The sequence below is a fragment of the Mustelus asterias genome, unplaced genomic scaffold (genome assembly GCF_964213995.1).
Source record: "Mustelus asterias unplaced genomic scaffold, sMusAst1.hap1.1 HAP1_SCAFFOLD_838, whole genome shotgun sequence".
NCBI classification, from domain to species: domain Eukaryota; kingdom Metazoa; phylum Chordata; class Chondrichthyes; order Carcharhiniformes; family Triakidae; genus Mustelus; species Mustelus asterias.
Window position 1 is genome coordinate 60,851 of NW_027590784.1, and position 25,810 is coordinate 86,660.

The following is a 25,810-nucleotide window of genomic DNA, read 5'->3' on the forward strand; positions in this document are numbered from 1 at the left end:
GGTTAAAGGGGAACCAGTGGATGTACTGTACTTAGATTTCCAGACAGCATTTCATAAGGTGCCACATCAAAGGGTATTGCAAAACCTGAAAGCTCATATTGGCATGGGTAGAAGATTGGAAAGCTAACTGGAAACAGAGGGGAGGTATAAAAGGGCTTTTTTCTGGTTCGCAAGATGTCATGAGTGGTGTACCATAGGGATCAATGCTGGGGCTTCAACTTTTTACAATTTATATAAATGACTTGGATGAAAGGGCTGGAGGTTTGGTTCCTAAATTTGCTGATGACACAAAGATCAGTAGGAAATTAAGATCTGAAGAGCACACAAGGAGACTACAAAGGATATAGATAGATGAAGTGAGTGGGCAAAGATCTGGCAAATCAAATATAAAGTGGGAAAATGTGAAATTGTCTATTTTGACAGGAAAAAAATTAAATATATGCATATGATGGTGATGGATTGCATAGCTCTGAGACGCAGAGAGATCTGAATGTCTATGCATGAATTACAAAAGGTTATTATATAGATACAGTAAATAGTTAGGAAAGCTAATAGAATGTATCATTTATTGTGAGGAGAATTGAATATAAAAGTCAGGAAGTTATGCTTCAGTTAGATAGGGCACTGGTGAGACCACACCTTTGGGACTTGCAGTTCTGAAGAAGTGTCATACTGGACTCAAAATGTTAACTCTGTTTCTCTCTTCACAAATGTTGCCAGATGTGCTGAGGTTTCCCAGCACTTTCTGCTTTTATATCTATTTGTCGACAGGCTGAGTAGAATTTGTTTCCCGATTCATTCATTTCTATTCCAAGGATTTAGTTTGTTTTCCTTATATTTCGAGCAATAAATTGACAGTTGATAACAATGTACACTGATACCTACTCCTTGAAAGAAAAAGACCTGCAATTGAAAAGCACTTCTCATAACCCCGGGTATCCCATTGTGCTGTACAAATAATGCAGTTTATTTGAAGTACAGTCACTCCTGTAGGAAATGTAGCAACCAAGTTCTGCACATCACTATGTTCCCACAATGACAACTGAGATATTGACCACATAATGTTTTGCTCTTCTTTGAGTAGTGCCATGGATCTTTTGAAACCCACCTGAGAAGGCAAACAGGACATAGATTTGTATCATCGCATAGTCCGTACCTCTGACAGTACTCCCCCTGTACTGTACTGAAATACAATCCGAGATTATGTGCTTGAGTCTCTCAGATGGGGCTTGAACCAACAACGTGCTGACACAGGCAAGAATTCTACCACCGTGCCACAGCTGACACCGCACCGTTCAAAGATCTAAGAGTTAATGCTTGCTATTGCACCTGCAGGCTTGCAGATGAGCAGCTGCTGAAACTTTAATTTCTGTTTGCAAAATGTTCCTAGTGTAAGAGGGAAGTTACAGACCAAAACACAGAAAATCTCAATGCTTGTGTTTATAGAAAAGTTGTGACTAACCCAGCCCACAAGGCCAAAAAATACAGCCATTTCATTCTTTCAAAGTCAGCAAGCCCTTCATTTACAGAGCCGCTGCTGAAAGTAAATGTACATAATGTAAAGGTTTTGTAGTTTAGTATAAGGTAACCACATCCTCTTTCTTTCACACTCACATGCCAAATGCATTTAAAGATGTAAGACTGATTATGGAAAAATACAAAACAGATATTTCCGTTATATTTTTAAGAATATTTTGTTTATTATTCTATAATACTTTAGATTTCTCTTAAACATTGTTATGTTAGGGGCAGCACGGTGGCACAGTGGTTGACACTGCTACTTCACAGCGCCAGGGACCTGGGTTCAATTCCGGCCTTGGGTGACGGTGTGGAGTTTGCACATTCCCCCCGTGTCTGTGTGGGTTTCCTCCGGGTGCTCCGGTTTCCTCCCACAGTCCACAGGTGTGCAGGTTAGGTGGATTGGCTGTGCTAAATTGCCTTTTAGTGTCCCAAGATGTGTATGTTAGGGGAATTAGCGGGGTGAATGTGTGGGGTTACAGGAACAGGATGGGATGCTCCCTGCACTATCTCCTTTCCTTCCCTATGTACGCAATGCTTTGTCTGTATAGCGTGCAAGAAACAATACTTTTCACTGTATGCTAATACATGTGACAATAATAAATCAAATCAAAAAGAGAGTCAGTGCAGACTAGATGGGCTGAATGACCTCATTTTGCACTGTAGGTATTCTATGATTCCACGAATCCAACAGCAAATAGAGTATTCTTTTCATGTAGTATTAAATGTAATTGTTGAATATTTTGTGTCGCATCCACTGAAACAGAAGTCACCTGTATCGTTTGAGGCATTTTAATTAAAATTAGTTCATATTCTTCACAGTAAGAACTTCGTTTCACTTTTTCCCACAACGTTTTTGGATCCCCTGGATTATGCACTATTTTCTGTGTGGGTGGCACAGTAGTTAGCACTGCTGCCTCACAGCACCAGGGACCCGGGTTCAATTCCAGGTCACTGTCTGTGTGGAGTTTGCACATTCTCCCCGTGCTTGCATGGGCTTCCTCCGGGTGCTTTGGTTTCCTTCCACAGTCCAAAGATGTGCGGGTTAGGTGGATTGGCCACACACACCCCAGACATTCTCTCTTCCACCTTCTTCCGTCGGGAAAACAATACAAAAGTCTGAGGTCACGTACCAACCGACTCAAGAACAGCTGCCACCAGATTTCGAATGGACCTACGTTTTATTAAGTTGATCTTTCTCTACACCCTAGCTATAACTGTAACACTACATTCTGCCCTCTTTCGTTTCCTTTTCTATGAACGGTATGCTTTGTCTGTATAGTGCACAAGAAACAATATTTTTTACTGTATGCTAACATGTGTTAGCATACAGTAATCAAATAATAAATCAATAAATCAAATCAAAAAGGGGGACTAGCTGGGGCGGAAGCACGGGGTTGTGGGGATGGGGCCTGGGTAGGTTTGTGGTCGGTGCGGACTCGATGGGCCAAATAGCTTCCTTCTGCACTGTAGGATTCTATGATTCTGCTAAACAGGAGAGAGGGCAGCTTGCTCTCAGGCATCTGTTAATATCACCTGTTACCAATAAACACTTTACTGGGTGTAAAACTGTGAATACAATTGGTTATGAAGATATCATATTGGTCTTGAAACGTTAACTGTGTTTCTCTCTCCACAGATGCTGCTCGACCTTCTGAATTTAGTCCCGCATTTTCTGTTTTTATTTTAGATTTCCTGCATCAGTGGTATTTTGTTTTTATTGTAGACAATCACATGTTAGTGATATGATGCTGCCGGAGCTGCAGCTACTGGTCACAGATATAATACTGCCTACTTGGGAACTGCTGCTGAACTGTCAAGAAATTAATAATTCATAGAGAAACCTTAAATTCTGGCACTACAAGTTAATTATTAAAACATCTGTAACTAAAAGCCACAGACGGCATTTTCCCTAAAAATAACTAAGTGTCATAACAGTGAGAAAACCAGAGCAATCCGTGCCAGTCTGTACAGCGCCAACCTGATCACAATCATCCAACACTTAGTTATATTTTGGGAGAGTGCTGAGTGTCACCAGGGGAGGAATCTAAGCACACTGGTGAGCCTGCCTGGCTGCAGAGCGAATGGCTGCGTTTTGAAAGGGTGTCCCAATCTCTCAGTGCATTGGAAGACCTCCTCCCTCCTCCCATGGTTAACGCCCCCCCCTTCATCAGTGGCATGTTTCCCCACCCCCTCCCCAACACAGACCACCGGCATTGGGGCCTGCTGACGGGTCCTCCTTCATGACTCCCGACGTGTCCCCAGCTTCGTGCCCCCTTTCATGCTCAGTCCCTTCATGACACCCCCCTTTTCATATCCCTCCTGCATAGCCTCCCCATCATAACCCCTCCTTCATGACCTCCACAGGCTCCAGCCCCACAGGCTCTATCCCCTTGACATTGCCCCTGGCACTCTGGCAGTGCCACCTGGCAGTGCCAGTGTGCCAGGTGGGCATTGCCAGAAGTCCGCAACTACCCGGGGGCGTCAATGGCTTCTGAGCCCCCTGGCATGCCCAGTCTCCGCTAATGATTCTCAGCGCGTTCTTACCACATCTGAGGGTTGGAAGATCCTGGGAGCTGGGAGAACGGGCTAAGCATGTTTAAATGTTGCTTTAAACATGCTGAATGACCTCATGCCCTTTCTGGGCAAGATCTGGTTTATGCCATTAGAAAGGGACCGGGATGGTCGCAAACCGCTTGGCACTGGGCACAAAACCCATTTTTAGGGCCACACTTAATTCTCCAGGACTGGCGTGATCTGTGCCAGGCGTGGCGAGATTGGATGATCGCTTCCGAGTCTGAAAGACATTTAACGATGCAACAGATAAAGATTCTGCCTCAGTGGCCAGTGTGGGGTCGAGCCTTTTTCATTTGTTCCAGGACTATCACCAGCTCCACCCTCTCAACGTCCTGGGCACATCTTGGAACTTTCTATGCAATGGTTTTTTTTAAACTTGTTTAACTCTTGCACATCAAGAAATATGTGTAAAAATTGTAGTTCAATATATTTCCCCTCTAAATGTTCCCATCAGTTTCCCCATTTACTGAAGACCGTGATCCATGTTGGAGTACGGTCTCCAAATATTTATCACGCTTTGATAACTTGCTCTCAAGGTAATTCCTCATTTGCAGACCTGGAGTGTGAGGAAGAGCCGGATATGTGGCAGCTACATCAGAACATCAAATCTTGTCCTATCCAGATCCACACACCTGAATTTCTCTATCTGCACTCCAGCTCAGATCAACCAACTTAATGCAGGTCAGGGTTTGAATTTAGGATGTTACTGAGAGATGCACTGTGAGATTGGGACACCCTTTCAAAACAGAACCTACTTGCTCTGCTCACCGGCATGTTTAGGGTGACACGGTGGCACAGTGGTTAGCACTGCTGCCTCACAGCGTCAGGGACCCGGGTTCGATTCCCGACTTGGGTCACTGTCTGTGTGGCGTTTGCACATTCTCCCCGTGTCTGTGTGGGTTTCCTCCGGGTGCTCCAGTTTCCTCCAGACCCACAGTCCAAAGATGTGCAGGTTAGGTGGATTGGCCATGCTAAATTGCCCCTTAGTGTCAGGGGGACTAGCTAGGGTAAATACATGAGGTTATGGGGATAGGGCCTGGGTGGGATTGTGGTCGGTGCAGACTCAATGGGCCGAATGGTCTCCTTCTGCACTGTAGGATCTATGTTACCTTGTCTGATTGAGTTTCAGATTATTGAAGGCATATTTACAATTAAGCCCTAAGAGGTTTGTGTTGCAAGAAATTGAGTGAAGCATCATCTAAAAGTTTAAATACAAGTTGACAATGCCTAAAGAAAGTAATTGTTTTTAATAATGTAACCCCAGCTGGTCCAAAGAATAATTCTGCTGTAATTACAGGCAGGAAAATGAAGAAAATATCAATGTTTACTGCACCAAATAACTGTGGTGAACCATCGTTGGTTCCCACTGTGGGATTGTTCTAATGTTGTTGTTGGGCTAGGGTGGGATTGATACACCTGTGGTTGTTACTGTTGTGGCACATCCCAGTCGGGCTCCGCCTCCTGGGAGAGGTATAAGACCCCCTGCTCGGGCGGGACCCCTTCAGTCTGGGATAGTGTGTTAAAGTTCTGTTAGTTCCATTGTTAGTTAATAAAAGCCTTCTTTTACCGAAGCTTCGTGCCTCGTGTCCAATTGATGCGCATCAATAACTCACCTCAAAATGCCCCATCTTTCATGCACGTGTTAGGAATCTGGTCGTTAGCTCAAACTCTAACTTTTTCCCAGGTCAGAAATGACAAACACAAGGGGTCACAAGTTCAAGATAAGGGGGGCAAGGTTCAATACAGATATGTGGGGGACGTATTTTACACAGAGGGTGGTGGGGGCCTGGGATGAACTGCCAAGCAAGGTGGTTGAGGCAGACACGCTAGGATCATTTAAGACTTATCTAGATAGCCACATGAACAGACTGGGAATAGAGGGATACAAACGGATGGTCTAGTTAGGAACACATGATCGGTGCAGGCTTGGAGGGCTGAATTGTGCTGTGTTGTTCTTTGTTCTCTTTGTTCTATGAACCAAAAATATCATGAGAAACGTTGCTGTATTGCACTGCAGTACTGGGTACTGCCTACAGGTTGTTCTAAAAAAACCATCTAATATTTCAGTGTGATTGAGAGGCACCGTCTGTTAAAAAGTATCATCTTCCTGATTTTCACTCCAATGGTCTTTTCTCTCAGGTTGTGCTGACCTGTAGTTTTGTTTAGTTGGAGAATTAACATTCATTTTTCTCCTAAAGTTAAAATGAGGACATTAGAACATAGAACATAGAACATAGAACATTACAGCGCAGAACAGGCCCTTCGGCCCACGATGTTGCACCGACAGAGTTGTTTAATAGAGTTGTTTAATAGAGTTGTTTTGTTGCTGTTGGCCTTCAAGCACATCACATTTTTAGGAACATTTAAGCGGTTATTGGATAGGCACATGGAGCACACCAGGATGATAGGGAGTGGGATAGCTTGATCTTGGTTTCAGATAAAGCTCGGCACAACATCGTGGGCCGAAGGGCCTGTTCTGTGCTGTTCTATGTTCTATGTTCTACATATTTGAGAAATCCTTTTCAAATGACAGACATGCAGACGCGTATTTTACTAAATCTTAACGATACAAACTGACTACTTTAAATTATATGTTCCCAGGACAGAACTCTATATCTTCTCTAAATTTATCCTCCTTCTTATATTGCAGGCCTTAACCTTTCACATACGCCCAGTCTGAGGTCAGCGTGAAGGGAAATGGCAGTTACTGCTGACATTGCAAAAAGCAACCCACAAAGTTTTTGCAGGTTCCAGCGCCTCGATTTCCTGTTTTCTGAATGATTTTGAATCTGGTGCTATTCGGGGATCTGTGACATCCAGCAACAGTGAAATTATAAAAGAGGGCTGATCAGCCAATCAGATTGAAGAATTCTCACCAACAGCAAGCTTCAAGGCTATGATTTTCCAGGCCCGCTGCACTGCTCGAGTAGCACTGCGGGCTGGGAAATGTCAGTGGGGGGGGGCTTGTCATGGGAGGTGCGACTGGCGTTCAGCCAGTCACAACTTTCCCAAGCCCTTTTTTGCAACGTAATCAGCCTTGCGCCGGAAATCAGCACGAGGCTGATTACAATATGGAAATTCCACTTTTCATCTCATTAGCGAGCCCGGGACGGTATCGCTAACGGGGACCCATTGTACACTCTGCATTAGGGATGGGCTGGGTTGGGAGGGAGGAGGGCGATCCGGGCTGGCCATGGGGAAGGGGGGGGCGGGTGCTCGGTGCTCGCCTGGGAGATGGGGCTTGGACTGGCCATGGAGGTGAGGTCGGGCTCACCATGGGGGATGTGGTGGTTCAGGCAGGCCATGGGGGAGGGGGGAGGGGGGAGGGGCTGGACCAGGGGGCCGGGGGGGGGGGGGGGGGTTGGGAAACCCAGTGATCGGAGGGTGGGGTTTCAAGGAGGCCGGCGATGGGGGTAGGGTCAGGAACAGGGGTATCGGGGATGACATCAGGAAGCCGGCGATCAGGAGGCCGGCGATCGGGAGGCCAGCGATGGAAGGTGGGGGGGTTGTGGGTGGGGGCAGTGCGCATCTGTTGATCTCCCCACTGACAGATTGGCGCATGTGCAGTGGCCCGCTCAGCGCGTGATACTGGCCTCTGTGGCAGGATGAGGCCCCTTCCCTTTACCGGTGTGAATCCCCGGTGGACTCTGTGAAGCACAGAGTGCCGGAAATCCATCCCACTATTTACACCCAAAAAACGGGCCGGAAAATCTCCCGTTTTCCCACCTGTTGGGCACCTAAATTTTTTGGGGGAAAAAAATCGCTCCCCAATTCTCTACCTAAAGCAGGTCCGACCCACACAGCACCACAGCTTCCACTATGGGTAGGGGCAAGGAGGCAGGTCCCAAATCCACCACATAACAGGGATCAAACCCCATGCAGCCAAGACTAATCTGATCCACACCAACAATCCAGCCAATCAGCCCTCAAAAGTTCCGAGTTGGTGTGGCAGCACTTTTAGAAGCATATTATAATCTGGAGATATGAATAACAATTGTAGAGACATCGATTTGTTTCCATCACATCACTGGCCAAGAATCTCTCCCGCTCTTACCACCTGGATTTACACGTTGATATTCAACACTCCACACGACTAAAATTAATTTTTCACAGCGAGAGAGCTTGCTCAATTGTAAATGGGACAAGGCATGCCCCTCGTTAAAAAATCACTTGCTCCTGACTGAACAGCTGGATTTTACAGCAACAATAGTGTGCAAAACGTTCAAGTTCAGATTAAGTCCATGATTCGGTGCTGTGCAAAGACAGCACAGTTTGTGAGGGAGCAGGGTATCACCCGGCAGCAACTTTCCAGTTTCCGTGTTTAACTCCATGGGGGTGACTTCCAGCTACATTCACCGTCAGTGAGAATGGCGCAAAATATGGTGAGAATCGGGAAACCGTGAGATTATGTTTTCTGATTTCCAGGTCCTTCACTAGTGACATAATGAGAATCCCGCCAAACAGGGTTGGGAACCTCATTTAAATACATTAGTATCTTATTAGCGAGCTCCCCCTGCCGGCACTCCCCCCCCCCCCCCCCCCCCCGGCACTCCCCCCCCCCCCCCCCCCCACCGGCTAAATATTCATTAGGAGTGATTTACATCAGCTGTCTATAAATCTGGTGACCTCACCTCCAAAGGAGATATCGGAATGCAGTACTCACGTTGCTATCACCCCCCAGGGTGCCAATTGCAGAGGGGGCACCAGCGAGAACGTGAAGGTCCCAGATAAATGTGACTCAGGGCCAGGGGCAGTGGGTTCAGTCTCGGCAGTGGAGGGAGGGGGAGGGGGAGGGGGACGCTCACAAGCCTTCATGGCCGTGAGCCCCTCGGTTTAAAGGGGTCAGGTGACTGGTTTGCAGATATCACTTCCCATGTCCTCCTTGCTGTGTTCGTGGCGATATCACCGCTGAGGGATTGCCCTTCCAGAGTGGCAACTGGAATGTGGGAGGGCGCAGGTGAATCCACAGGATCAGCACAGCGGGCAACCGTGGGTCTCTGGGTGGGGTCTCGTGAGATGCCAGATTGCATGGGCAGAATGGGAGACTCTGGCTGAAGACCCTCGCATGGGGGGGGGGGGGTGTGCGGGGAGGCTGAGTGCAGTCAGAATAAACCCCCACACTCAGCCTACACTTTGAAACCAGAGAGCATGAGATGTCTAGGAGTTCAAGGCCACTGGTTATGAAGGCTAGGCTCTCAGGGATGAGTGTCTGGGCAGCCGGATGTTCAAGTTGGAAGACTCGATTAATCTGCAGCCCATGAGAGCTGGGGAAATGAGGATGAGGTTGACGGCAGATTTCAGTCTTCACAAACCTCAGGTCTGTCTCGCCTGTCACGGGGGGAGAGCCAGTTGCCTCTTCGGCTCCCTGACCCTTTCTTGATGAGTCATTTGTGCCAATTTAGCCAGCATTGCAATGCATGAGTGTCCTACTGATTGGCAGCCAATTGTTGATCCTTCAGAAGCCAAGCCCCTTTGAATTTATGTTTTCAGTTTCATTTGTGATTTGATTTTGTTTTGAGCAGTTCCCCTTTTTACTTTGTTCCTCGGTTTATTTAATTTAGTTTAATTGTTGGAAGCCTAACCCCAAGCATTGAACTCCAAGGTTAATACTCACATCTCCAATACAGAGAGGTGACACAGTCGTGACCCTTAATGCAAGGTGTAATGGCGAATTGCTGATCAGTCAGCCCCTTCAGGAGACGACAGATGGCAGCATCTTATTTCCCTGTAAGGTCAAAACACAGATCCACTGCGGCAGCACGGTGGCACAGCGGTTCACACTGCTACCTCACAGCGCCAAGGAACCGAGTTCGATTCCGGTCTCGGGTCACTGTCTGTGTGGAGTCTGCACGTTCTCCCAGTGTCTGCGTGGGTTTCCTCCGGGTGCTCCGTTTTCCTCCCAGTCCAAAGATTTGTGGGTTAGGTTGATTGGCCATGCTAAATTGCCTCTAGTGTCAGGGGGATTAGCAGGGTAAGTGAGTGGCGTTACAGGAATAGGGTCTGGGTGGGATTGTGATCGGTGCAGACTCGATGGGCCGAATGGCCTCCTTCTGCACTGTAGGGATTCTATGGTCATTGAATGCACTCAACTGCCCTCACTCCTCATCCCCAGGGGAGTCATGCGGCCCGCTGAGACTCTCGAGGGTTAAGGCGCTGCATTCAGGTGGAGTTGAGAGGCTATTGTCTGACATGGAGGGAGTGAAGCTCATTGGAAATGCGCTCACACCAGGGGATGCGGAGGTCCCAGATCCTGACAGGGCTGTGAGTCAGGGCAATGTCAGGACTCAGCACTCACTTTGATGTTCTCTTCCTTTCCGTATTTGACTGGGGAGAGTCATGGAGCCAGCCGAGTCGGTAATTCTTTTGATTGCGACCGAGCAGCAGTGATAGCGACGTGCCGTGCACGCGGCCAGGACCAGCGCCCTGCAGAGGAGGGAGAGGCAGGGCTTGTCGATCTTCCTGGAGCTGGCCCACGGGTGCTGGAACCTCAGAGGAGACACAACCAGCCACGGGCATTCAGCCGGAGAACTTCCTACCTCCAGATGTCAGAGGTCCTATACTGGAGAAGACGGAGTTTGTCCCGGGCGATGGTGGACCATCCGTGCCAGGTGATGCAAGAGTTGGCACCATATGAACAGGTGGTCACCCATTGCCTGTGTCCCAGAAATTCACTGCTGCTCTGAATTGCTATGCCAGGAGTTAGTTTCAGGGCAGCGCGGTGGCACAGGGGCAGCACAGTGGCACAGTGGTTAGCACTGCTGCCTCACAGCACCAGGGACCTAGGTTCAATTCCGGCTTGGGTCACTTTCTGTGTGAGGTTTTCACATTCTCCCGTGTCTGCGTCGGTTTCCTCTCACAGTCTAAAGATGTGCAGGTTAGGTGCAGTGGCCATGCTAAATTGCCCCTTAGTGTTGTCTCAGTTGTGTCGGTTTGGAGGATTTGGGGTTACAGGGATCAAGTGGGTAGGAGGGATCTAGGCATGTGTGTGTGGGCCTGGGTAAGGTGTTGAATAGGTGCAGACTCGATAGGCCAAATAATTTCCTTCTATACTGTAGAGATTCTATCTCCCAGTCTGCCACACACAAGTGCATAAGGGAGGTTACAGATGCGCTATTTGCGAGGGCCCACACGTACATCAACTTGGACAGGGACCAAGTGAGCCAGGACACCAGAACCATGGGATTCACCCACATAGCGGGCATACTCCAGATGGAGGGTGTCATCGCCTGGACCCACATGGTTCTGCATTCCCCATGGTGGCATGTGATGCTATTTGTGAACCACAAGGGATTCCACTCCCTCAATGTCCCGATCGTCTGTGACCACACGATGCGCATTATGCAGGTGTGAGCCTGTTTTCCGGGGAGTGTCCATGGCAATTACAGCTTGGGGCACTCACAGATCTCCCAGGCGGGATTGGTGACATTGCTTGCTGGATGTCTGGCCAATCAGGAGCACAGGATGTCATGCCTTTGCTCAACACCACCCAGATGTTTGGTGAGGGCTCCCTCTGTGAAACGTGGTGCTGTCTCCCTGACAACCGTCCCCTCGATTGACTTGGAACAAGTGCTGGGGAGATGTTTAAAAGGAGCGCCCCCCTGAATACAGAGATTACATTTCCCTGGGGCAAGTGAATCAGAGACAAGCTTTCACAAGTGTGGCATGAATCACATGGAAAAAAACATCTTATTAAAGAGGTGGAATATACGGTGAGTTTTCCCGCTGCTAGCAGGATTCTCCCCGGTTTTCCCGCCGGCACGGGACACTGTGAGGAGATGTGGGACAATTCCGCCCTGTCTGTGAGATTCGATACAGTGCTGATGGTGAGCAGAGGCAGATTCACCATCATCACAAACTCAAACTCTCGTTTGTGTTTCCTCAAAACTAAAACTGCAACATGTGAATTTCAGAGAACGTCATGAATCAAGTACAGACTCTAATTATCCCCATTGGTTACTGCTTCTGAAAAAAAGGTCTGAGAGAAGGATCATCAAGGACCTGATGAAATTCTCATAAGGTGGAATAAGACAATTGAGAAAACTCCCATTTTAGTGAAAAATTTGAATTCTACCTGTTTCGGTTTCAAAAAGATGCAAACATGAGGAATGCACCATCCCAATCCCGGTGTATCCTTGTTGATTTAATTGTTTTTGTTATGTGGAATTGAGAATTGAGGGCTGTGCTTTGAAAGGTGGAGGAAATCAGCCTTCGAGAGTGGATTAATATTGGCCGGGTTTAAGCAGTTGGGCAGATCGACATTCAAATGTGAGATTCGAAATTCTTCACCATCATTTCAAAAAATGGTTATTTTGCTAAATTTGATTTGAACAATTTCACATTCGAGTTATACCACATTTTACAAAGTAGTCACACCCACACAATGCAATAGACCTTCAACAAAGTATTCAAGTATATGATGAAAGCATTCCAGCATTTTCTTTGATGTGCATTATTTTTACAAGCCCAGCACATTGATTTCGTTTTTCTAATGTAAATGATCAGATTGATTGAATTCAGTTTGACAATTTTCATAGAATCATAGAATCATAGAATCCCTACAGTACAGAAAGAGGCCATTCGGCCCATCGAGTCTGCACCGACCACAATCCCACCCAGGCCCTACCCCCATATCCCTACACATTTACCCACTAATTTTCCCTGATGAATTTTGAACAAAGTTATTAGTCCAGGAACTGAGCCACTTTATTACTGTGCAGCCTTATCAATAATTATAATGTGCATACTTTATATGCACATTATTATTTATGGGATGGCACGGTGGTTAGCATTGTTGCCTCACAGCTCCAGGGACCCAGGCTCGATCCCCAGCTTGGGTCACTGTCTGTGTGGAGTTTGTACATTCTCCCCGTGTCTGTGTGGGTTTCCTCCAGGTGCTCCAGTTTCTTCCCACAGTCCAAAAATGTGCGGGTTAGGTGGATTGGCCATGCTAAATTGCCCCTTAGTGTCAGGGGGACCAGCTAGCATATGGGGATAGGGCCTGGGTGGGATTGTGGTCGGTGCAGACTCGATGAGCTGAATGGCCTCCTTCTGCACTGTAGGGATTCTATGATTCTATACTTGAATAGCTTGTTGTAGGCCACTTGGTTCATGTGGGTGCAACTATTTTACGTGTGGTATAACTTTAACCTGAAGTTGTTCAAATCAAATACTTTGATTTGATTTAATTATTGTCACATGTACCGAGATAAAATGAAAAGTATTGTTTTGCCTCGAAGAGGCATTTGACACCACTTTAGCTTCACAAAAGCTGCAGCATAATTGCAACCAGTGCAAAGTGAAATACAAAATCAAAATACCCAGATGGCTACACCTTTAAATCGAACGTTTCATTTTTAAACACTTTAGTTTAGCAAGCAGTTTACCCTGTCTTCAAAGTGTTATCAGTCAGTAGTCATTTTTGTTTTTTTGTGGTAGCGTGGTCCCTTTAAGGGTGCCATGTGATCAGGCTGGACCCTATGGAGAGGCAGCGCGGGAGGCTGAGCCAATCAGGTGCAAGGGCATACGCCCTGGGTCAGGGATGAAGCTCAGCTGCAGCCGGGGAGCAGAAGAGAGTCGATGTCTATTGCAGTTCGGAGACAATCATGTCCAAGTATTGTTGGCGATAAACCCGTCAAAACTTGAAACCGCAACGAGTCGCCTTTGAAGTTGTTGCAGCTTTTTTGAGAATCGAGGTCAGCTGAAGATCTTATCCACTTAAGGAAAACCCAACGAAAGCTGGGGCAATGTGAGGAAGGGTGGAGATGTGCATCATGGATCGCTGACCTCTTTCCTCTCCTTCCTACCTGGGAACGGAGGAAAATTGGAGTCTTTACCCTGGGCTAAGTACGGAATTGTTTATTTTGAGGAAGGAGTATAAATAAAAGCAATTTAAGTCAGTAGGTAAGGTAGCAATGCATTACTTATTTTCTGAGACCAAAGTAATTAATAAGCCTCGATTTTGCAATCATCTGTAGCAGGCAGGACCTGACATGTCCTGTAATGTTTAGTCAGTGGAGAAATATGACAAAACCTCTCCCTTCATTGCTGAAAAGTTGGAGATCTTGCTGCACCCCCAGGGAGATTGTTTCAAGTACGGTGGCACAGTGGCTAGCACTGCTTCCTCACAGCGCCAGGGGCCCCGGTTCGATTCCCGCCTTGGGTCACTGTCTGTGCGGAGTCTGCACGTTCTCTCCGTGTCTGCGTGGGTTTCCTCCGGGCGCTCCGGTTTCCTCCCACAGTCCAAAGATGTGCAGGTTAGGTGGATTGGCCGTGCTAAATTGCCCCATAGTGTCCAAAGATATTTGGGTTAGATGGATTAACCATGGTAAATGTGTGGGGTTACGGGGGGATAGGGAGGGGGAAAGAGGGCCTGGATAAGATGCTCTGTCAGACAGTCAGTTCAGGGCTGAATGTCCTCCTTTCGCACTGTAGGAATTCTATGATCATGAGTCAAGCTTTTGAAAATGTGAACAAAACCAGAAAATGCTGGAAAATCGCAGCAGGTCTGACAGTATCGGTGGAGGGAACAGAACTAATGTTGAGTCTGGATGACCCTTTGTCAGAGTTGAAGACAATAGAAAATAGGACGAGAGATTTAAAAATGGGAAATGGATGTTTTGAAGGGACGGTTCAGGTCTATGTTGCATTTTGCTTTGACAGTCAGATAATGATCGCATTATTGTCAGCCTGAGAGTTCATGGGAATTGACATTTGACTGATGGTAATTTTAGTGGCATTAGTTCTTCCAACATCTCTTAGCAAATCCAATTAAAATTTCTGCCCTAAGTCCCCAATTTTGACTGATAAGCTATAAATATGGATCATATAAAACAGAATGATTTCTACCTTTTACAACTCCAGAGAATCCCTACCGCGCAGAAGGAGGTCATTTGGCCCACCGAGTCTGCATCAATTATTTGGGGGCGGCACGGTGGCACAGTGGTTACACTGCTGCCTCACAGCACCAGGGACCCAGGTTCGATTCCTGGCTTGGTTCACCGTCTGTGTGGAGTCAGCATGTTCTCCCCGTGTCTGCATGGGTTTCCTCCAGGTGCCCTGGTTTCCTCCCACAGTCCGAAAGATGTGCTGGTTAGGTGCATTGGCCATGCTAAATTCTCCCTCAGTGTACCCGATCAGGTGTGGTGACTAGGGGATTTTCACAGTGACTTCATTGCAGTGTTAATATAAGCCTACTTGTGACATCAATGAAAAAACTTTAAACTTTCAAAATAGCATCTTTATGCAGGCCCACCCCCTTGCCCTATCCCCGCAACAACCCCTCCCCCCGCCCCTTCCATGGCTAATCCACTTAACCTACAGATCCCTGGACATTAAGGGGCAATTTAACTTTGTGAATCCCCCTAACCAGCACATCTTTGAATTATTGAAGGAAGTTGAGTGAAGGATAAATGTGAAAGCATTTACAAAAACATTTGAAAGAACCAGCCCAGTTTTTTTAGATTGTAAATGTGTGATTATTATGGTAATTAGTTCAGCTACAACCCCACTATAATTCAGCACATTAATATTCAGCACTTCTATACAACAGTGTTTGTATCACAAAAATTACCACATGCACAAAATACCCTTACATACCACGATAGAAATTGTAAAGCAATGTATTTATTGCATTTAATGCATATTCTTCAAAATTAAACATTTCTTCAGAGTCTCATCTTTGGACACGATCAATCTGCAAAATTCATTTGCTAGTTTCTTGATAGAGAAACAAAATCATTAACAAATGCTGCCACCAAGTGGCCCCCTTTGGTACAGCCCCACTTCTCTATTCAAATAAAGTTACTTTACAGGTTAAGATTCTGTTAGATCTCCCAAGGGCGCAGCAAAGACTTATACGTATCAGGCGTGTATCACTTCAGATAAACACCTCAGATTTCTCCAAATCAGAGAAGAATCTACAGACCATAACAGAATGGAAGAATTTGTAGAAAAAGTAAAGACAGCTGGAAAAGCAAGTGAAAAGTGTTCAGGATGTTTCCGACCATTGGGAAGGAAAAGGTGAGTTGATCCAACAAGAAGCTGATGTACGAGGTGAGGTGAGAGTGACAGCCCTTGACATCAAGGCTGCATACGACTGAGTGTGACACCAAGGAACCTTAGCAAAACTGGAATCAATGGGTACCAGGGGACAAACTCTCCACTGGTTGGAGTCATACTTGGTACAGAGGAAGATTGTGATTGTGGAGGGTCAGTCATCTCAGCTCCAGGATATCTCTGCAGGAGTCCCTCAGGGTAGTGTCCTGGGCCCAACTATCTTCAGCTGCTTCATCAATCACCTTCCCTCCATCATAAGGTCAGAAGTGGGGATGTTCGCCGATGACTGCACAATGTTAGCACCATTCGCGACTCCTCAGATACTGAAGCAGTCCGTGTCCAAATGCAACAAGATCTGGACAACCTTGGGCTGATAAGTGGCAAGTAACATTCACGCCACACAAATACCAGGCAATGACCAACTCCAATAAGAAACACTCTAACCACCGCCCCTTGACATTCAATGGTGTAACCATCACTGAATCCCCCACTGTCAACATCCTTGAGGTTACCAATGACCAGAAACTCAACGGGACTCACCACATAAACACAGTGCCTACAAGAGCAGTCAGAGGCTAGGAATATTGTGGCGAGTAACTCACCTCCTGACTCCCCAAAGCCTATCCTCCATCTGCAAGGCACAAGTGAGGGTGTGATGGAATACTCCCCACTTGCCTGGATGGGTGCAGCTCCAACAACACTCAAGGAGCTCAACACCATCCAGGACAAAGCAGCCCGTTTGATTGGCACCCCATCCACAAACATCCACTCCCTCCACCACCGACGCTCAGTAGCAGCAGTGTGTACTATCTACAAGATGCACTGTAGCAATTAACCAAAGATCCTTAGACAGCACCTTCAAAACTCACGACCACAGGAAGACAAGGGCAGCAGAAACATGGGAATACCACCACCTGCAAGTTCCCCTCCAAGTCACTCACCATCCTGACTTGGAAATATATCACCGTTCCTTCGCTGCCGCTGGGTCAAAATCCTGGAATTCCCTCCCTAACTGCACAGAGTCATAGAGGTTTACAACATTGAAACAGGCCCTTCAGCCCAACTTGTCCATGCTGCCCAGTTTTTACCACTAAGCTAGTCCTAATTGCCCACATTTGGCCCATATCCCTCTATACCCATCTTATCCATGCAACTGTCTAAATGCTTTTTAAAAGACAAAATTGTACCCACCTTTACTACTTCCTCTGGCAGCTTGTTCCAGACACTCACCACCCTCTGAGTGAAAAAAATGCCCCTCTGGACCCTTTTGTATCTCTCCCCACTCACAAACCTATGCCCTCTAGTTTTAGACTCCCCTACCTTTGGGAAAAGATGTTGAGTATCTAGCTGATTTGTGCCCCTCATTATTTTATAGACCTCTACAAGATCACCCCTAAAACTCCTAAACTCCAGGGAAAAAAGTCCCAGTCTATTCAGCTTCTCCTTATAACTCAAACAATCAAGTCCTGGTAGCATCCTGGTAAATCTTTTCTGCATTCTTTCTAGTTTAATAATGTCCTTTCTATAATAGGGTGACCAGACCTGTATACAGTAATCCAAGTGTGGCCTTACCAATGTCTTGTACAACTTCAACAAGACGTCCCAGCTCCTGTATTCAATGTTCTGACCAAGAAACCAAGCATGCCGAATGCCTTCTTCACCACCCTGTTCACCTGTGACTCCACTTTCAAGGAGCTATGAAACCGAACTCCTAGATCTCTTTGTTCTATAACTCTCCCCAATGCCCTACCATTAACTGAGTAGATTCTATGACTTGTATAACCAGTAGAAACTTTGCTGACCTCTGATTGTGCCTAACCTGCAGGGGATACTTTTCTCTAAAGTGGAGGCAACAGGAGGGGAAAGACAAACAGATGCTAAGGTCTCCAAGCCAAGCTGCTCTTTGGATGGTATCCCAGCAGTGGGGTCAGTGGCCGTGATTGGTAGTGGGGAGCCCTGTTTTCCTAAGAGCCACAATTCCACTGTTCCTTCTCTTTCAAATGCTGTGGAGAAAATGAGATGTCCACTCCTTTGTGATGAATGTACTCACAGGCAGTGGCTAGTTAAATACCTGATTATATTTGCAGTCATGTGTTGAATCAGGGAAACTTTGCGGCAGTGAGGGACCATTTCATTTTGCCTGCACCTGCTGAAAAATAGCGAGCCAGCTCCATTCAACTTTCCAGCAGAGTCTGCACATTCTCCCCATATCTGTGTGGGTTTCCTCCAGGTGCTCTGGTTTCCTTCCACAGTCCGAAAGACGTGCTGGTTAGGTGAATTGGCCATGCTAAATTCTCCCTCAGTGTAACCCGAACAGATGCCAGAATGTGGCGACTGGGGATTTTCACAATAACTTCATTGCAGTGTTAATGTAAGCCTACTTGTGACTAATAAATGAACTTAATACTTAGCTCTTGGTCCACAGCCGGATCTTTAGCTGCAGATCCAAGTACATCTTAAATGTGATAAAGATTTCTGCTTCTACTGTGCTTTGAGACAGGGAGTTCCAGAACCCCCTAACCTCTGGATGAAAATATTTCTCCTCAACTGCCCTCTAACCCTTACCACCAATTACTTTAAATCTAAGCACCCTGTTTATTGACTTCTGCCACGAGAAATAACTCTCTCCCAGCCCTTCTATCTGTGCCCTTAATCATTTTAAACACATTTAAAACTACCTTCAGCCTCCTCTGTTGCAAAAGAAAACAACTCCAGCTTATCAAATCGTGATTGCTAAAATTCTCCACTCGTGGCAACATCATCCTTATTAATTAATTATCACTTGTTGAAATTATTACAATTAAGATGCACATTTAGGAATTGCAATAAAAAAGTGAAGTGTGAAAAAATGTGGTATGGTTAAAAAAACCCAATTCAAATAATGTCTGATGAGAGGATTATGTAGGATATTCAGCACAGAAAGAGACCTTCAATCCATGCTGTCTTTTATGCTCCACTTGGGTCTATTTCCATCTTTCTTTGCCTAAATATATCACCATTCCCTCTCTTCCCTTCTCCCTCACTTCCCCTTAAATGCAGCTGGCGGAATTTGATGAACAGCCATGAAAAAAATGAATGGCGGAGCAGGCTCGAAAGGCTGAATGTCCTACTTCTGCTTCTCGTTTCTATGCATCTATATTATTCACATCAACTACTTGCTGTAGTGAGCTCCTCATTATCACCACTCTTTGGGTAAACAAGTTTCTTCTGATGGAGTAAGCGTAAGGTCAACAGCCTACTTGGGCAGAAAAAACAGGATCTCTGAGAGGAAAGCAAGTGGAGGGTCAGAGACAAGGTGGTAATAACTTTACCAATATAGTTATGAACAAATTCAGAAATTAAGCATTTTTCCGGTGGGCTTGTGAACTGTGTCATCACGCTGAACTAGGAGTCAGAAGCTAACAGAGTGGGGAACAGTAACACATTGTGGTCTTCCCACTTAAGGCTAATTAAGGGTCAAAGGACAGGCTCACTCTCCAACTAAGAATGATGGGAAGGCTCTTGACAGCCAATCACAGGCGTTACAGATTGAAAGCAGTAGCAAGATGTAATGGCAGATATCGGGAGAGGAACAACATGGAAGCACCCTCTCGCCACCGACTATTTTAAATTTGAAGTTAAGAGTGGCTTTCTCAGATAGGCCAGCATTGTGAGAGGGGGGCTCAGAGAGGATCTCCATGGTCTGCCTCCAGCACTGGATATTAGAGATGTGCTCCCAGTATATAAAGCTCCGTGCCAAGAACATAGGACAGAATTTTACATTTCTCCACTGGCCAGTTTGTAGGCGGGGGAGAGAGTATGACATTTTTTTGTCATACGGCCTTCCCCGACCTCTCTGCAGTTTTACACTGGAAGAAGTCTCACAACACCAGGTTAAAGTCCAACAGGTTTATTTGGTAGCAAATACCATAAGCTTTCGGAGCACTGCTCCTTCGTCAGATGGAGTGGGGACAGGTGAGGCCCACCCATCCTTCCTCCATTTGAGGCCCTTAAGTGACCAATTATTGACCACAGTTTTGACCAAGAGTTTTTCCGTCCAGCCTCAATTTTTCAGCAGGTGAAAGGAGTTCTGGGGTATGGGGGAAGCCTGGAAATAAATTGGGTTCAAGCCTTGGGTGGGAATGGGGGAGGGGGTGCCTCCATTAGCAGCCCCCTTTTAACCTTGGGTGCCCCACCCCCCTTAAGGTCTGGTCGGGCTAGCTCCTTTCCTGACCCCCAGCTTCTCCACTGACAACCTAATTCCCCTTTGCCCACCCCCTCAGGCCTCCCTTACCCTTCCCACCCCGAGACCCTCAAACTTACCATTTCCTGGAAGCCCAGGCCTTGCTCTGGGGACTGCCTGCAGTTTGTGTCCTGGCCACTGCAGTTTTTGGCACTGCACGGACTAAGAACTAGGAGCAGGAGTAGGCCATTCAGCCCCTCGAGCCTGCTCCGCCATTTAATACAATCATGGCTGATCTTGATCGGCCAGCAGCTCTCTAAGGTGGAACTTCCTCCAAAGTGATGGGTGGAATTCCTATCTCCAGCCAATTAACACTCCTTGAAGTATAAAATTGCCATGACGCAGGCAGCATTGACAGGAATATATTCCCCACACTTCTTCCGACAGCAGGACTGGAAACCCCACCAACCTAGAAATCCTGGCCATGGGATCATTGATTTTCCTTACCCCTCGGCTGCTGAAATTTTCATCTATTCTTTAGTCACAATTAGATTTGATTAAAAGTAGTTTATTTATTAATGTCACAAGTAGGCTTACATTAACACTGCAATGAAGTTACTGTGAAAATCCCCCGGTCGCCACACTCCGGCACCTGTTCAGGTACACTGAGTGAGAATTTAGCATAGCCAATGCATCCAACCAGCACATCTTCGGACTGTGGGAGGAAACTGGAGCACCCGGAGGAAACCCACGTGGACACGGGGAGAACGTGCAAACTCCAAACAGACAGTGACCCAAGCCAGGAATTGAACCCCGGTCCCCTGGTGCCGTGAGGCAGCAGTGCTAACCACCGTGCCACCGTGCTGCCCCGATTACTTCCAGTGCCCTCCTTTATCATCCTTCTGCAAATTCCAACTTGTTCAAAACACAACCAACCAAATGACGTCTCATGCTGAGTTTGATTAATTATGCCTGTGCCTGCTGGCTTACTTTGGCTCCATACTCCATTAAATTTTATCTCTATGCCCTCATCTTCAAATTCCTCCTCTGCCTTACCCTAACCTATTTCCATCCCATAACCTTTGATCTTTTAATTCTGGACCATCATGTATTTGTTGTCCTATCCATTGCCCGCTCTCAGCTCCACCTTCTGCAACTTACTCCTTCAACCGTTCCCATTCTTAGCACATTCAAAAGTTGTCTCAACACCATCAGGCTTTTGGTCAACGCTCCTAAATCTCACTCCGGGATTTTGGTATCCACTTCCCTTCCATTACCATTTGGAAAGTTCTTACATTAAACCCAAGTCATTATCATAAATTAACCCTTGCACCACTGTCACTGCATTCAGATGTGGAGATGCCGGCGTTGGACTGGGGTAAACACAGTAAGAAGTTTAACAACACCAGGTTAAAGTCCAACAGGTTTATTTGGTAGCAAAAGTCACACTAGCTTTCGGAGCCTTAAGCCCCTTCTTCAGGTGAGTGGGAATTCTGTTCACAAACAGGGCATATAAAGACACAACCTCAATTTACAGAATAATGGTTGGAATGCGAATACTTACAGCTAATCAAGTCTTTAAGATACAAACAATGTGGATACATACAATATAGAATACAGTATAGAACAACGTGGATACAACAATACAGACAATACACATCTCTTTAACCTGTCTTAATGCTCTCTCCACTCACGTTGTTTGTATCTTAAAGACTTGATTAGCTGTAAGTATTCGCATTCCAACCATTGTTCTGTAAATTGAGTTTGTGTCTTTATATGCCCTGTTTGTGAACAGAATTCCCACTCACCTGAAGAAGGAGCTTAAGGCTCCGAAAGCTTGTGACTTTTGCTACCAAATAAACCTGTTGGACTTTAACCTGGTGTTGTTAAACTTCTTACTGCATTCAGACACAGGGCGAGACTGAAATCGATGTCACAGCTTCTGATGGAACTCTTGGAACCAACTAAATCTACTTAAAAAATAACTCACCTTGACAGAAAGCCTGCCCCCATTCTCAAGAACAATCCAACCCTATCTTCCAGGGTTAGCATGGGGCCAAATGGCTGGGCAGAAAGCCCGATTGACCATGTTACAGCAGGATATACACCTCAGAGAAACAGCAAGTATGTCAGCAAGTAGTGATTAGATGACACAAATTTGAGTTTTAAAAATTGTGGTTGAAAAATCAGAATCCTACAAATTCAGAAAGAAAGTTAATGGCCAGAATGTGCAAATGACTCTTGATTTGCACAGTGGAGATGCAGGAAGAGTCTGTAAGAAAATGGATTTGGAGAAAAAGAACAAGAAAGTGGAGAGGCACTGACCATAGCGATATCAGAAATGTTCACAGTCCGGACAACAACCACGCTTCTTCTTGTACTCTGTCCGGAGTGTGTTGGATCTGCTGAAGGAGCCTCCCTAGATACTCGAAATTGGGTGGAGTCGAGCTTTATAACATCTGTGCTTTACGTCACATGCAAGGACATCAGAGTTTCATGATAACGGATATTTCACAACATGTACAACCCATCGCAATCTGTTCAGATTTCCTTGTCATCAGTTTCTTTTTCCAGTATTAGGCATTTATTGACAATGTTTCTCACTGTTACAATCACAGATTCCCTCTCCTAAACTTGCTGCTCCTCTGAAGCTCATTGCTAAAAATCAGGAGGCCTTGTTGTCACCATTTTCAGTGACTTGGTTCAGGGTCCCTGCTTCCCGCTTCAGGACAGTCAGCAGTGTCTGGGAGCTTTCGAGGATCTTCATATAAGCAGCTTCAGTCTCTGCAATAGTTCTATCAAACTCATTTCGGCTTGCCATTTTGCGTGCCAGGCCCTCGTTGACCGTGGCAAGTTTCTCTGTTAAAATGCGGATATCGTTCTGCAGCTTATTCTTCTCTTCCTCCTCTTGCAAGATTTGTTGATTCAGTTCTTCTCTTTTCGTACACAAATCTTCAATACATTTAACCAGTTCATTGTTGTAGCTCTGCAGCGCGGCCCCCTGCTGGGACATTGCAGCTCCCCCCCGCGCTGGGTGCGGGTCAGTCCGGCCCCGCTCAGTCCCCGCATTATCAGTAAAAACATACACTTCCTTCCAAAACCAAAGCTAGGACACTAATGGTTACAATTCCAAAACACCAACATGATGCACAGTTTTACAATACAGTAACTACTGGTACTTTGTAATAGTTTTAAAATAACTACTGATACAATTATAATTTTCCTACTGTGGTGACAATATAAAATGTTCCAAGGTCAAATTAAAATGCCCAGCAGAACGTAGCTGTTAGAATCTGAAACTTTGCAACAAATAAATCCAAACAGCAGGACGGTATTATTAGAAGCGTGCTATTCTTTGCGTTAGCTCTTGCTAACTTGAAAAGTGTGTGCCATATATAAAAAGTAGAGAGTTAGAACATAGAATCCCTACAGTGCAGAAGGAGGCCATTCGGCCCAGCAAGTCTGCACCGACCACAATCCCACCTCGGCCCTGTCCCCTTAACCCTACGTATTTACCCTGTTATTCTCCCTGACACTATGGGGCAATTTAGCATGGCCAATCAACCTAACCTGCACATCTTTGGACTGTGGGAGGAAACCAGAACACCCGGGGGAAACCCAATGCAGACATGAGGAGAGCGTGCAAACTCCACACAGTTACCCGAGGTCAGAATTGAACCCGGTCCTTGGTGCTGTGAGGCAGCAGTGCTAACCACTGTTAATAAACCAGAGTTAATAAACTGTCAGAGTAATTTCACAATGTTGCTTCCAGGGGAAACTAACCTTAACAACACCATGATTTGGGATTGAACCACAACATTGTAACCCTACTCTGAACTCTGAATACGGTCTCCCAACAGGAAACAAGAGCGCGGAATCACACTTGATTTCTTTACTTTTAGCAAAGTATTGTAATTCTTTCCAAATTTTTACAGTTTAATATTCAGCTGAACACAGGCTGGATAATTTAAATACCGGGAAGAGTTAAAAAAAACAGATACATAGGAAATCAGCTTCTCCCCGCTCAGGCCTCTGCCCTGCTCACCATTCACTCCCCCATTCTACTCCTCAATTCATTGTCTTGTTAATCTCTTTTAGTGAACGAATTGCACCAGTGGGAAATTAAATACATGAAAATAAATAAATATTTTATTTAAATATTTTATGAATTTAGGCTCAGATAATATACAACACAGAAGATGATCATTCTGTCCATCATTGCTTTGACATTTGAAAGCGATATCCAATTAGTCCTACACCATTGATCCTTCTGTATATGTATCGCCAAATCCCTTTTCAAATTTACTATTGAATCTGCTTCCACCACTCTTGCCAGCAGTGCATTCAAGATCATTACAACTCACTGTGTAAAAGAAATTGCATCTTCCCATCTGGTTTATTTGCTAATTATCAGACTTAGCAATGAATCACTGGAAGCTCAGAAAATTCTGCTATCTTGGATCTTTGGTGACAGACAAGTTGGCTCTTGTTGCACATGTATTGGGAAGTCAGCCCCAACTTTGATCCCTAACAAAATAGGCACAGGCAAACCACAAACTGACCCATGGAACCAAGATTTTTTGTTTATTCATTTGTGGAACATGGGTGTCACTGGCCAGCCAACATTTATTGCCCACCCCTAGTTGCCCTTGGAAGGCAGTTGAGAGTCAACCACATTGCTGTGGCTCCGGAGTCACACGTAGGTCAGACCAGGTAAGGACAGCAGATTTTCTTCCCTATAGGACATTAGTGAACCAGAGGGGTTTTTCAGACAATCAACAATGGTTTCATGGTCATCAGTAGATTCTTAATTTCAGATTCAGATTCCACCATCTGCTGTGGCTGGATTCGATCCTGGGTCCCCAGAACTTTAGCTGAGTTTCTGGATTAATAGTCTAGCAATAATACAACTGGACTATTGCCTCCCCTATAGATTGTCTACAAGGTCTGTACCTTCAGCACATTGCTATATGCCAACAAGGCCTGGACAACTTACACCTACCAAGAAAAAAGGCTCAATAACTTCCATCTCCAGTGGCTATAACACAGCCTCAGCTTCACATGAAAAGACAACGTCACCAATGAAGCAGTCCTTTCTAGGCCAAACATGCCAAGTATGCTGGCACTAATCAAGCAAAGAAGGCTTCACTGGTGTGAGCATATGCACAGGACGGATGTGCTATACAGGGAGGTAGACCATGCCAGGAGACTGGCCCATTGGTCCCATTCAAGGACGCTGTCAAAATTGAAGTCCTCAACATAAATCATGACCAGTGGGAAACTCTCACTGATACAATCTGGCAAACACCAGCTGAAGGCAGAAATTCACCATCATGATGACATGTGGAGGAGAATTTGATGCCCTATCCGAGGAGGGGTTTAATCAAGCAGGAGACCCTACTGCTTTCCTGCTTCCGCCCTGATTAAATCCGGGTTGGGAGGCTAATGGACAGCCTTCCTGCCCCTCCTTTCATTCAGGCTCTTAAATGGGCAATTATT

At 45.9% G+C, this 25,810-nt stretch overlaps 2 protein-coding genes across 2 annotated transcripts in view; both read right to left on the reverse strand.

Moving 5' to 3' along the window:
• LOC144487505 (uncharacterized) overlaps positions 1 to 22,702 on the reverse strand; it is a 34,268-nt gene extending 11,566 nt beyond the window's left edge. Inside the window, exon 1 of the mRNA XM_078205590.1 lies at positions 22,637 to 22,702. Coding sequence (XP_078061716.1) covers positions 22,637 to 22,639 — 3 coding nt within the window. The 5' untranslated portion in view covers positions 22,640 to 22,702. The remainder of the gene's footprint in view (positions 1 to 22,636) is intronic.
• A 274-nt stretch (positions 22,703 to 22,976) lies between these two features.
• Positions 22,977 to 23,333, reverse strand: LOC144487507 (microtubule nucleation factor SSNA1-like). The gene has a single exon (XM_078205592.1). The coding sequence runs from the start codon at positions 23,322 to 23,324 to the stop codon at positions 22,977 to 22,979; it is 348 nt and encodes a 115-aa protein (XP_078061718.1). The 5' UTR covers positions 23,325 to 23,333.
• Positions 23,334 to 25,810: the final 2,477 nt, after the last annotated feature.

Bases quoted from the DNA above. Each gene is read 5' to 3' on its own strand.
- LOC144487507 (XM_078205592.1), bottom strand. From the start codon at position 23,324: ATGTCCCAGCAGGGGGCCGCGCTGCAGAGCTACAACAATGAACTGGTT.